The sequence below is a fragment of the Phoenix dactylifera genome, chromosome 13, assembly GCF_009389715.1.
Source record: "Phoenix dactylifera cultivar Barhee BC4 chromosome 13, palm_55x_up_171113_PBpolish2nd_filt_p, whole genome shotgun sequence".
Lineage (NCBI taxonomy): Eukaryota > Viridiplantae > Streptophyta > Magnoliopsida > Arecales > Arecaceae > Phoenix > Phoenix dactylifera.
This window is the reverse complement of record NC_052404.1, coordinates 10,118,597-10,132,589: the sequence shown is the minus strand read 5'-3', so window position 1 is coordinate 10,132,589 and position 13,993 is coordinate 10,118,597. Positions and strand designations below refer to the sequence as shown.

Below are 13,993 nucleotides of genomic sequence, written 5' to 3'. Positions count from 1 at the left end.
TGTCAATGAAAAAGATTTTTCAGTCTTGCCATAAACCACAACTGAAGACTGATGAAGCTTGTTAACACCATGGACGTAAAGGATCCTCTATAAACAACAACTGAAGACTGATAAAGCTTGTTAAATGGACGTAAAGGATAATTGCCTATATGCACGCACGAATGATTCGTTAACCACAGTTTAAATGCAAAAGGAGGACAAACTCTGCAATACAACAGGCACGAATGATAAAGGATATTAAGACAAAATGATGAAGTAAGAAAGGCCCATCTGAACTAAAATCCCGGGCACCCAGAGGGAAGTCAAAAGAATGGAAGGCAACTACATGAAAGACTAGAGAATATGAACAGGAAAGCCATTCACTCCCCCCTGTTTGATTTCATTCAAGTTACAAAAAGTAAATATGATACAGTAGGGCGTCAAGACCACGCCTCCTTCCGAAACCACCATTTTCTCGGCGACCCTTTCTACTGCCAGCAATCACCCACCCCTATTTTCCTATTCAAATAAGCGTATACTATCTCCCACCAATATCTCCCCTCCATGACTCTAATTCACCGCTAAGCACCTTGGCCCTTGCGGCATAATGCATTTTTAAGGCAGCCACAGGATCTGACACCCCTCCACCACCACTGCCGCCACCACCGCCGCTGCCGCTGCCGAGTATTCCTCCCCCCACCATGTTGGATCCTAACCTTGCAACCCTCCCTTGCTGCTGGAACCCTGAAACCGTCTCAATCCCATTCCTCTTCTGCAGCTCACAGAAGCTCTGAAGCCGCTTCTCGTCCGATGACAGGTGCTGCATATAAGACTGCTGATAGTCCGTCAAAATCCTATTGCGGCTGGGAACACTCTCTTTGGCTGAGTAAAATGACATTCCTGCCAGTGATCCTTGATATTTTGCCAGCATAACAGCAGAGTCTGGCAAGGATGAGAACCCAGCCTGTATTCTATTCCCATCCCAGAAGCCATAACTTCTTAGCGGCAGTTCCCCCAGACCCCCGTGGCCACTACTTCCAGGCCTAGATGCAAACAGTGCACCAGCTCTTCCACCATTTGATGATTTCAAATTCGAAGACCTGTTCATTTTCGGCGAGGAGGGCTTGCTGTTGCAGTCATGTGAAGAAGAATTCGATTTTTGTGAGGACGACGGATGGCAGATAATTTTCCCAAACAGTTTGACATCCCCAGTTGGGTGTGCCTGCTCCTCAGGCTCAGAGCAAGAATTCTGAGAGCAATGTTTTAGCTGAGCTTCTGGTTGGGCCTCATTCCTTGGGGGAAATAGTACCCCTGGCGTCAAATGGGAAAGGTTTGAACCATTGCAATGGTCGCCATACATCTCTGATGTAAAGAACTGATTCGATTGGGAAACCCCATTTCTCTTGGGGTGGCTTTCCATGAAAACTGCATTCTCGCCGATCAGAGGATCTGCTTCTTTCTCGACAGGATTTAACACCTGCAGCGGATAACCTCTGAGAATATGCAAGGGCTGATCGACCTGATTCAGTGATGGATTTCTCATCATATGCAAGGGCTGATCAACCTGGTACAGCTCTCTGGCTACAGGATTCTGATGTCGCTTGTTCCCCTGCTCCTCAAAATTCGAAGTAGCCTGGGAAGCTACAAGACGGGGGCCCTCAAAGCAAGCAGAAGATGGATCAGGCAACAATGAGTTCAATGGTACAGAATGGGGATTCTCCTGCTTCAATGAGAAGCCCTGAGGTTTATTCTGTAGACATGGGAGTAAATCCAGTTGTATCTGATGGTGGTAGATGGGGGCAAATGTCGATCTGGGGCAAACATCATCTTTACTTCCTGGGTGCAAAGCATTTGCATCTGCCTCGGAATCACTTACAGAGCAAATTGTGCCACTGTTAGTTGCACCTAAGTCTACCGACTGCTGTCTATTCCTTGACCCAGTCTCAGGCACCAGTAATGAAACATCCACTTCCTTTTTCGACACATCAGCCGATCCTCCAGTATCTTTTTGCTCGACCACATCATCAACGTGTGATTTGGACTCAACTTCCATACATACCATCAAGAAAGGTTCAACTGGTGAAACAATAGGACTCCTTCCCTCCATCTTCATTTCTGCATCAACACTCACTACAGCTTCATGCTGTACAGATGCATTACATCTTAATGCAGCATCAGCATCCTGCATAGCTTGAGGATTGCCCACTTCACTCGCCAGCTTATTATCATGAAGAACAGATGCCTGCTTATCAACCTTCCCTTCATCTTCCTCCAAATTTATTCCTCCCACCACATCCTGTTCACTTGATTTATCAGTTTCAGCCTGCAGGGGGGTGCTTGCTGCATGAACAAACCCTTCACTGCTAATGTTGGCCACAGACTGAGATACATCAGTATCCATTTTGGAACAAGACTGTGTACTGCAAATTGCTGAATCCATCTCAGCAGCATAAGCATCATCAGTATCACTCCTTCCTCCATTTGTATCATTCATTGGCATTCCCCCATTGCCAGTTCCTTGATAGATCACATCCAGACCAAGGCATTTTCTAGCTTTGCTAAAGAAGATCTTGCACTGCTCCCTCGATCTTGTCCCCACACACCGTGAGATCATGGCAAAATCTTTGCCATACATGCTCAAAGCTCGAATAAACATGGACTTCTCCTCATCAGTCCAATCACCTGAGTCCAATTCACCACAGCCTTCATCCGAACAAGTGTCGTCCTCATCAAAGTTCTGAGTAACTTCTGGAGTCAAGGGCCGCTCCTTTGCCGTGTAGTTCATCTTCTCAACAGGGTCAACAGCACTGGTAACACAAGAGCTCATTGCCTCTAGAGCACCACATATGCCCGCCAAGACATCAGCAGCTACAGTTTCTCTCTCATGCCCCGGTATTTCAACACATCTAACCTTGTCCAATGATCCATAACTCCCACAAGACACTTTCAAGCCATGATGGGCTCCATGTCCAGCATACCTTTGTTGGCTCATTACATTACCATTGCTGTGTGCGGCTACCACTGACGCAGCCCCCAACATATCTAGCGAAGCAGCATTTACCTCGCGATTCCACTTCTTTCCTGATGTTCCAAGATAACTGCTGGTGGGTAAGCGTTGCCACTGCTTTTTAAGATTTAGCCGTTTCTTAACTTCTCTGAAACTTTCAGACTTATGGTTCTTGTAATAAAACTCAATGCAGTCTGCTGTTGTTTTGTGGTTAAGAAAAGAAGAAATCTTTGTAAAATCTTTACCAAATGTGGCAAGCATCTCCATGAAGACTTCTTTTTCTCCTTGCGTCCATGGGTTTATCATCGCTCTTTCCTTCTCAAAGGAATTTGGATCTTCTATTAATCCATTATGTGTTTTAAACTTTGTTTGCTTCCTCTCCTTCTCATCCAAAATTAGAGATGGCATCTTCAGATTATTCCTGTAAAGCTTGATTTGGGAATCTGACAGCAACTTGCTTGTAAATTCTACTATTTCTGTGGTTGGAACGAGAGTTAAATTACCTGCTGCAGGGAGAAAAAAATTAAAACTTCAGATGACAGGAAAAGATAAAACAACAAAGTGTTGCAGAATTTGACAAAATAAAAGATAATTCATAACAACAATCTCGACACTCAGTAAAATCATATGGAGATGGCGTACAACAAAAAGCACGAAAACAACACAGCAATTCAACATGGATAACATCATGACAATCAAGAAATCACCAAATAATGTTGTTACACAATGAAACTTATTAAAAAAACTGTGACCACAAAGACATTAATATGAAAATCTAAGCAAATGCATAAACACTCTTGTACATGTGAATCATCCTTGAAATAATTTAGAGAGAGGACAAGAAAAACACCGACCACAAGTCCTAAAGCAGATCAAGATGAGTAGTTTACATCACTTTATGCTGTCTCCAAATTTCCAGAAGTATATAATTATCTGATATGAAGATTCCACCTTACCACATTAAACTCATCATACTTCAGGAGTATAATATTTTATGTATAGCGCTAGCCTATTTATCACTTTCAGCTACATATACAGCATCTTATTTATAGGTGCTTTAGTCTACAGCAATGTCTGAAGTTTCAGCCGATATCTCTATCCCCAAGCCAAGTTGGACGATGGCGGGCATTACAATTATAATAGCAATAAGAACATCCTATTGCATATGGTCATCAGCAGTCTCAGATAGTTTTACACAACAACCATGAAACATATTTGTACACTATAACAATGAAAATACAACTTTTCACACATCCATCTTTACTGTCTATCATAAGTGCATTGCAGAGAGAATTTGGCCTATATCATTTCAAACAGCAGCTGCTGAAGTAGAGCCCAGACACACTAATTAATGTAAAAAAGTTTATAAACTATATGGAATTAAAATATAGCAGTGCATATAAAATAGACAGAGAATAGTGCACAAAAGTGTGTTTTATGCAAGAAGCTAGAACATAAAACTCTCTTGTGACTAAACTTACCTGTCAGGTTGCCAGCCTCCAACCCACATAAGTAAACTCTATGACAAGACAATGTCCAGAAATAAGGTAAACACTGTGCACTAATATTTTCCGATCTCTCACATGCAATGACAACCATCAACTCATTAGCAATGAACATATGGAATGCAAACGTCCACCTAGAAAATATACAAAAAACTGACCAAATGCCACAAAAAAAATTTACTTCACAGCACACTTTATAACGCAAGCACACTAAAATAACACTCTAGGATATAATTGCTTAACAAATTATCCACTCATAACGCATGATTGCTAGTCATTCGAGCAACACCCATACACTATTGTCAAAATCAGAGGGGACAAACTAAAAGAATAAAACAACCATGGAAATACCTATCAGGAGGTTTTTTTAAAGAATTTATCAGTAAATATTTTTGACAAAATGATAAACAGGAATGTGAAAAATTCTAGTGTATTCCTTCTAATCTAGTATATTCCTTCTAAAACGTAATTTATCAGCAACTTTCACAAAACTTTGCAACACACTATGGACTACAAAACTTATAACTCGTGACACTGGAAATGTGAAAGCAGTGATATGAACTTTAGAGAAGTTTCCGATTGCATCATAAAATGTAAAATTGCTGGTGCAGTAAATGTATGATCAGAGTCTGCGTCCACAATATAACAATTAGTGATTAAAAAAATTCTTGAGCAAAATTTATGAATATATACCTTGAAATCATTAAAAAAAAATATCGAAGGAACATCTGCCTATTCACGTGTTTGGAAAATACCCAGTTATTCTAACTTGTGCCTTGATGCAAGACAGGTCTCTACTAAGCAGACTTCCATGCAAACTTCGTCTCCAGTACTTGAGATCAGCACAAGTTTTTAATACATTCTCAAATTTAATGTGTTTTACGCAGAAGCTTAAGTCACATATTTTCTTCTTTTCTAACCCTTATAAAGTTCTTCTCAAGACTTCCTTTGATCCTTGGTAACCAAAAGCATGTTATTGCTATCAGTTACTCATTACTTTGTATAGCAAAATAAATTTCAGACTTATCCAGTTTCAGATGTTCATTGAACAGCCTACATACCATGTGCAACTTAAAACATTACCTTTTTTCAACGACGACTATATATAGAAGAACTTCCGCTTAATAATAACCCACAAAATTAGGCAGCAGCTCTAAATCTCATCAGGAAGTTCAGTAACCAACTGATCAGATAAAAGCCATACTCCAAGAGGATCCTTGACCATCAAAATTTGATTTACAAAAAAAAAATACTAAAAAGAACTATCCACTCAAGCAATTTTAATGACTGAATCGCTTTGCTAAAGAGCTAGCTCATGTCCTTGATGTACCACATGCTATAACAAGAGAGTGTCTATTGCACGATGGCAATTGGAGACCTAAAATCCATTTATAGACAGTAAGATACATAAAAATATAAATAGTCGCACCCTAACATAATGAACAACAATTAGCATATAACAACCTCTAAATCTTGCTCAAGTGAAAACTGATGAAAGAGCCAATCATCAAGGTACTTCAACGGTTTTAAATAAAGAACAATGGCACATTATTGCAAGGATGCAATTGCAAATAAGGAAGTGAAATTATACTCATGCTATTGCTTGGAACTGTTATTATATATTTTCAAAGCAATGTTTGTGCACGTGCAGAAGCACTTCATTACCATATTATTTTAGCTATGCTTGGTGATAAAAAAATTTCCATTTTAGAAGCATGCTACGTTCACAAGTACATGGCATCAAAAATTTATTTATGAAAAAGATCTCAATATCTGAAAAGCATGAGGTGAAATTGAAGACTGACCAGGCAATGCAAAACGGGATCGGATAGAACAACGTTGCTTTTGAGAACCACCCTGTGATGCACGACTACTTAATTCAAAACGCCTACTTGACTTTGTACGAAGTTTTCTTATAGAAAGCAATCGCAGATCCTCCTTCCACAAATGGTGGAGCGCCCTGAATTTAAGAGTAAGAACACGCTCTTTGAATTTCAGCAAGCGCTTGTGAATAGCAAGCTTTTCTTTGATTCTGTGATCATTTTGCCTGTGCGACAAAAGTTTATCTGATCCCCAAACATCTAACTGAGGTGGACTAGTCGGCCATGCCTTATGAAATACCTGTGAAGCTTTTTTTGCAGCATCCCTGTTAGAAGCCATAATTAAGGTTATTAAATTACAGTCTGTCTTTCCATGTAAGCTTGCTTCAGAGTTACCATTATCATTGCTACTTCCTGCCTCTCCACGACTCCCATCTCCAAGATCGCATACAGTTGCAGTTCTTTCCACATCATCTGATAATACAAAATGTTGGATTTCTGGGACCTTGAACCTGTCATTCTCAACAATCTTGGAGCATTCAGCCAATTTTTCAGTCTCATGATCACAAACTCCCTTTCTGGAGGATGCTGAATTGTTAAATCTCGATAACACAGCCTGTAGGCTATCCACATCTACACCTTTAAGTTCAGCATCATGTTCATTTAAGGCAATGGTAGGTAGGGCATCATTCTCTACTAATGTTACTGCTGAGGAAGTAAATTCATGATCCTTTGAAGGATTAGAATCTTTTGATGCAACATTAGATGATGCTATACAAAGTTCTGGTGCAATATTAGCTGGCGATGTAACAGAACTTTGACGAGGATCATTTTCTGGATCAGTATTGAGGGACTTGAGCTCATTTTCAAACAAATCAATTTCCCATTCAGTTTTCTCCAATTCCTTAGAAATATCTTCTTTTAATAACAGCAACTTATTCATAGCAGTTTGTCTTGAGAAAGTGCAATCCCCAGCAAAAGCATCATCAGGTTGCCACAAATCAGCAAGCAGGGTTGTCAGCATGTTAATAGGATTACCCTCCATATGACCTAACTTATTTGAGAATTCCTCAGGTGAAACCCCATAATGACTTGTATCATTATCACCATTCACTACCTTGCTGCAAGGCTTCTCCTCTATGCCTGCTGCAAAATATCAACAATTAAAAAAAAGTTAGATTCTCAATCACCACTGAGAAACAAGTATTTGAATGCCTCAAGTTAGTTATGTAATCAATTTAAATTAAAATTCCATAGAACCCAGAGAAGATCAGGCATGAGATGAAGATTAACCAAACTCAACTCCCACCACCATATAGCTCATAAAATTTTACTTGCATAACAGCTTTTTAAAGTTGATACATATATATATGGCATTATAAACATATCATACAACAGAAATATCAGCTCACATTAAAGCAGAAACATGGAGAGAGTGGTGCAGGCACTAACAGTTCTGAGGAGAAGGCATTTATTGAACAAATAACATTCAGCCTTTAAGATAATCATGAAGATGAAAATCAGTTATGTTCACAATCAACAACATCGTGTTCACTGTTTCTAATCTAAGGTAAGGGATGATGAACATCTGACAAATATGCTATAAGTCAAAAATAAAACAAAATGGAGTTGAAAAAACAAGCTCAAAGTGTAATTCTGTAACAATAGAAGATAAGATGCTCTGACAGCAAATAACCAAAGTATTAGTTAATCAAAGGCAAGTGTCAACATATATAGTTTGGCTGCGCAGGCATCATTGTGTTTAATGTAACCATTACTTCACCACAAAACTGTAATGTTGTGCAATCATGATATCTAACCTGATTATAACTATCCCTTGCTTTAGCCTTTCATCATACAGAAGCACATCCAACTCTCACTTTAGTTTCAGTTTCAATTCTTCCAATTGCTAAGTACAAGATATGCCAAAATTCTATGGGTTGTGAAAAACATTTTGAATTTTCACAGAAATTAACTAAAATACTGAATCTGCAAAATAATGTTTTTGAAAATATTCTTAGCCACACAACAAAAAATTTGGATTAATTAACCACCTGACTGAAATTGTCCATCAATTTCACATGGACTTCTTTTGGGTCCCAAGCTGACTAAACTGGATCCGGTACCACAGGCACCACAAGCTGAAGGCCTTGAGTAAGAAAAATCATAATTAAAAAACAGCATAATACAAACTTTAAAAATAAGGGAAAAATTAACCTCGTTATAGACAGGAAGCTAAATTCCAAGTTTACAAGTTATAGCCACCATGCTTGCAAAAAGGAAAAACATTCCAAGTCCACAAGTTATAGCCACCATGCTTGCAAAAAGGACAGTTTTCGTATTCCAATCAAGGTCTCGCTATGATAGGCCCCCACCGAAACCATTATTGACTGACATAACAGTTGTAGCGGCCATCATTTAACTCATAAAACAACTTGTTATTTTTTTAAAATAATCACTGAAATAATGGCTGTTATAACAGTGTATAACAGGAAACAATAGACAATAATTGGAAAAAAAAAAAAAAAAACAAACTTATCTTTTGAAAGTTGAAAAAATGATATATTTTTTGGGGCTGTACCATTGTTCTTGGAGGTAATTTTAAGGGAAATTTTGAAAGTTGAAAAAATAATGTAAAGAAAGTACAAGTGAAAATAATGGCTATTATTTATATTATAAAAGTTCATTATAACAGAAAATAATGGGGAAAATGGCTGTTATATGGTTATAATACCATTATTATTTAAAACCATCATTCCAATTGTTTACAACTATCCAACAAGAACTACCGGCAAATGAAACTGTAGGGGGGTGATGCCCACCAATCACTAAGCAAATGAAAGCAACCTGGAATTGGATACACAAGACAGGTGTATATGTATCACTTGGCCCAAAAATACTAATTATGTTTTTCCCTCAACTAAATGTTATAATAAACGTCAACCTGCCTCCAGAATCGAGTCAAGTCTGGCATACCGAAAGAGCAGCAGCCAAACTAAGCACAATACCATAGAAATGGGGTATATCTACCGAACTTTCCCAATGGTAGAAGAATGAACCAGCCAAAGGCAGATAGTAATGGATTCACAATAATCACATTCAACATTTGAAGATGGGCAGCATAAAAATAGAAGAAATTTAATGCTAAACCTTTTTCAGCCACATGTAAAAGATGAAAAAGCTAATGAGGAATGTATACCAAGATCAAGAGGTTTGCATCAACTATCTACCATTTTGAAACTTTCCAGTTGATGGTGCATTTCAACAATGATTCATGGCAAAAAAATCAAGACCAAGGGGTACAAAATGAAACATCTATTTGCAAGCATCCAAGAAAAACTCCCAAAAAAATCTATCGGCAACCTACGGAACAAACTAACATATCAAGAAAAAAAAATACAAAAAAAAGGGAGAGCCTCATCTTGCCTGGAGATGAACTGCAAGTAACTGATCCTGGAGTTGCGGGAGAGGGGCATCCGGCAAGACCCACAACTTTCGGGCTTGTTTCATTAAGAGCTCCCTTGGCAGCAGTCCCAGAAACATCTAGAGATCCTTCCACCTTCTGCTTCTCATACTTTGCCAACCCCTGGCCCCACCCAAGACGCGGCTTCTTTTTAGAAGCACCCTCATCAGAAGGCACAGGAGACGTTACTGGAGATCGGATCGGAGTCTCCTTCCCAGTAGGAACCAACACCTCAAGACCGGTCTCCTCCGACTCAGATCTACCAGTCTTCGTGGAGGAAAGGCTACCGGCACGGCTCCACTTGAGGGGCTTCCACGACATCGCACCCAACGAATGGTCCCGATCGAATCTGTGGCCTGTGCCCGAGCCATCATCGACAGCACCACCGGTCTTATCATTCTGATCTTTTAAGGGAGGTTGAGATGCGGGGGAGATCGGAACTGCGACTGACCTCTGAGCGGTCACAGGGGGGTCGTGATGCTGCTGCCGAGAGAAGTCGCCGGAATCCCAATAAGGGGACCGCCGGAAAGATCCCCGGCTCTCCCTGCTGCCTCCACTGCTGCTCCGGCCGCCGCCACCACCATATCTTCCAGAAGAAGGCCTGAAGCCCTCATCTTCCAACCAAAATCTATCTGAGCGAGAAGGGGTGCACCCATGGGCGCCCGGATTCTCGGGATAAAGTTGATGGTAACCGCCGCCCTGCCGGTACTGACCTTTAGAAGAAGAAATTTTACCAAGAATGAGAATAATCATGAGGAAAACAAGATGAAAAAAAAAAGGAGATGAGGGACCCTGGATTTCTCAGATCTGCGTCGGTTTTGGGTCAGTACCTGGTGGAGGCCGACGAGGGGAAGCGCGAGGGAAGTCACGAGGCCCGTGGTACGGCTCCCTCCACCGAGTGGTAGAGGACGAGGAGCCGCCGCCTAGCGCATCGGAGCCCGCCCCTCTCTCGTGCTTCCTGTCCTTGAACACGAAGTCCTTGCGATCCCAAGGCACCGGTTCCGGAGGCATCAAATACGCCACTCACAAAGGGCATCGACGCCCCAAAAACCACGAGAAAAAAACTACGGACACCAGTCCTAGAAAGCCCTCTTTGATCCAAAGGCCTTCCTCGGAGCTACCTGCTAAAATTTCTCGGGTTTTTTTCGGTTCAAAGATCCAAATCCCGTCCGAAAACGGGCATCCACAAGAATTTTTCTAGGGTTCGTTCCCGTGTCGGTGGAGCAAAACCGGATCTATACCCTCAAAAAGAACGAATCCAGATCAAAATCAAACAACAGAGAGCAAGAAAAGGGAGCCAAGAAGCGATTTTTCCTACCTTTGGAAGAACGGAAGAGGATTCGTGAAGCCTTAGAGGGCGAGAAGAGCCCGCCAGAGGAGACGGATGCGATCGACGGCGGAGGAGACCGTGCCGTTTTCCTTTTCGTTCCGTCCCGTCGCGCGGCGCTAGTAGGCCTTCGGAGGCGTCGTCTCTCTCTCTTTCTCTCTAGCTGTGTGGAAGGAAATGCGCCGAGCTGCGGCGAAAGCGGAAAACGTGAGCCGATAAAGGAGACAACCCAGCCTGGATTTCAATGCCGCTTCGCACAGGCGCCATAAACCCGAATTCAATCTCTCCTCACGTCCGCTAAAATTTCTATTATTAAAATAATATCCTCTTCCCCCACCATTATTCGTAGTCCCCTGTTTCCCCTCTCTCGCTTTCTTCCCCTGGCGTCATGCGGACTCCTCCCTCTTTCCCTATATACCCCCTCTCTTCCCGGAATTACATCCGAACCCCCAATCCTCGCGTGATCTTCAGATATGGAGGGATTCTATGATCGAGAAAGGGTCATCCGTTCGATTCAACATTAGCGGCTGAGATTTCGAGACTTTCTCCGAGGCTGTTACCGAGGGAGGCGCGAATTGTGACAGGGAGCACGGAGGGGCCGTTTCGTAAATTATGGCTGGGAGGGGGAACCTTTCGGGAAGCGTGGGGGAGCTGCAAGGTTTCGGAATTCTTCCAAGGAGGCGCCCGGTCAACCGCAAGGGGACAGAGGATCGGATCCGGGTCGGCGACCTCGCGTGCGACCGCGGGGCGTCGCACACGTGCGAGCGCTCGCACCGCGCACGGAGCCCGGGGGCGGGAGCCCGGCTCGTGCGAGTAATCTCGCGTGGCGGAGGTTTAGGGCTGACGTGGCGGGCCGCGTACCTCACAGCGTGGGACAAGGGCGGCATGGGAAGTCCGGTCCGGCCAGGGGCATCTCCGGAACCCTCGTGACTAGTTTAACACTCTTCTTTCGATAATTTTATATTCAGTTTTTTCTTTTCATAAATACTTTCTTAAAAAATTAAATTTATCTAAACATTCTCCTCAATTTTATATTTATTTCTACATCTTTATGAAATACTATTTTTACGCAAATGCCCATGGTTCTTGTAACACCATTAATAAAAACCATATTTATTTTAATTAAAAATAAAATAAATTTTTGAAATTATCTTTTGCTCTTCATCGCAATCGCTTTATAAATATTTTTTTATCCCTATTCATTAAAAATATTTTAGTTATTTTAATTTGAAATTGTTAAATTTTTTAATCTATGTTAGCTTCCATGGATATATATGCAAAAATAAGAATAGAAAAGGATAAAACAGTAAAATAAGTACTTTACAATGATATACATGCAAATATCAATTTTAAGTGGATGTCCATGCAAAATTTGATATTTAAAAAAGTATTTATGAAAAAAAACTCTTTTATATTATGTTTAGGATTTTTGAATTTTAAAGTCAGAGATTAAAAGGTAAAGCTGCGCGAGAAAACCAAATCTTTAAAATTATAAAAATTAAAGGGACGCGAGATATTCTTTGTCTCGTTGACAAGCGTGGCGGGGACCACAGGCGGGGTGGTGCGAGCGACGGCTTTCTGCCATTCGGGTGGGGAAGGGGAGAGGAAACGGGAGGGAGAAAGCGAGAGCCGCGGCTTTGGACGGTCCAGATGGCACCGATCGCCGGGGGAAGAGACAAAAAAGGGAAAGCGACGCTAGGGTTTGGAAAGGTTTTGCATTTTGGACGGTTTTGCCCTCGTTCACGATGTAAATATTTTGCTCCACGGTAAAAAGACGAGAGGTTGGAATCAATCTGTAAATGAGTCATTTACAGATTGATAAAATGACCTCGCGAGCTTGCTTGCACCAAACTAGCTAGCTTGTATGTGGCTTGTTTTTTTATGGACGTAAGTAAGTTGAGAGTATCTAATTACTGGAGGTTGCTCTCTAAATATCATGACTTGTTAACACACGTCATTTCTTCTCCGTGCCTATGAGAAATATGCGACATAAGTGTCACTCTTCATCCAGGATTGCAAGTGATTGAAAGTTTAGGATGATCAGAAATATTTTTTTCTAGTTGTGTTTTTCTTATAATTTAAAGGATATATGACCATTTTTGATAAAAGTACCTTCATTTATTTTTTTTGTTTATAGAGAGAAAGAGTTGTTAGGGTGCTACCAATAAAGTGAGTATGGTCGTGATCAAATCTATTAAAAATTTTACACTCTTATGTGGCCCGCACATGCATGTCATTTCACCGAATATAATGGATTTTTAAATTCAAAATATCAAGGTAGCTTATTCATTTGAGCCTCATTAGAGTTCGAAGAGAATTTTGATGATGAATTATAAATTTGAAAGTAAATCAAATAACTTGCGAATGTTGATATATGCATATCCATGAATCGAGCATTATCATGTTGACTTGCATATAAATGTGGCATTCATTTATCAATGTCTGGATGGTGAGCTTGACCTCAATAATGCACAAATATTAAATGTCAGCTATATGATCACTTTTTACATGATAGAAAATTTTTACCTCATCCGGGAGATATATGTTAAATTTGTTTCTAGAAACTTGCTATGCTACTTTTCAAGGCTTTAATTAAGTTGGCTTCAAATAACTTCGAGTGTTCTCCATCTTTTGTATACAACAATAAGCCCTTCTTTTTATATGCTTCCCAATCTATCATTGTCATCCTTCTAACCGTCTCATTTTTTTTTTTTCATATGCTCTTATTAATGTCATTTTCTACATTCTAACTTTTTTACTACTGAAATGGCAAATTATGAAGATGGTTGACAAATTGAAAAATACAAAATTTTCAATTTTGGTGAAAATTTTTATTTTCTCCATGGAAACTTTTAATTTTCCTTTTTCTTTTTAGACGCTCTTCGAGTAAAC

General features: G+C 40.5%; 1 protein-coding gene across 5 annotated transcripts; it reads right to left on the bottom strand.

Annotated features, from left to right (window-relative positions):
• Positions 1-228: 228 nt before the first annotated feature.
• LOC103706673 lies at positions 229-11,334 on the bottom strand. Of its 5 annotated transcripts, none has more exons than XM_008790865.4 (5): positions 11,093-11,334; positions 10,605-11,009; positions 9,738-10,487; positions 6,297-7,457; positions 229-3,489 (listed from the first exon to the last, which is right to left on the bottom strand). In XM_008790865.4, the coding sequence occupies exons 2-5, from the start codon at positions 10,783-10,785 to the stop codon at positions 518-520; spliced, it is 5,064 nt and encodes a 1,687-aa protein (XP_008789087.2). In that variant the 5' UTR covers positions 10,786-11,009; positions 11,093-11,334; the 3' UTR covers positions 229-517. The 5 variants fall into 5 exon arrangements, with proteins under 5 accessions (XP_008789087.2, XP_026660305.2, XP_008789086.2 ...); XM_026804504.2 differs by having other exon boundaries at positions 229-3,492; positions 6,297-7,454; positions 11,093-11,333; XM_008790864.4 differs by having other exon boundaries at positions 229-3,492; positions 11,093-11,332.
• Between the last annotated feature and the right edge of the window lie 2,659 nt (positions 11,335-13,993).

Coding starts and splice junctions, on each gene's coding strand:
- LOC103706673 (XM_008790864.4), bottom strand. CDS start 10,785: ATGCCTCCGGAACCGGTGCCTTGGGATCGCAAGGACTTCGTGTTCAAG. Junction 10,488..10,604: donor CCCTCGTCGGCCTCCACCAG/GTACTGACCCAA, acceptor CTTCTTCTAAAG/GTCAGTACCGGCAGGGCGGC. Junction 7,458..9,737: donor TACTTGCAGTTCATCTCCAG/GCAAGATGAGGC, acceptor GATATTTTGCAG/CAGGCATAGAGGAGAAGCCT.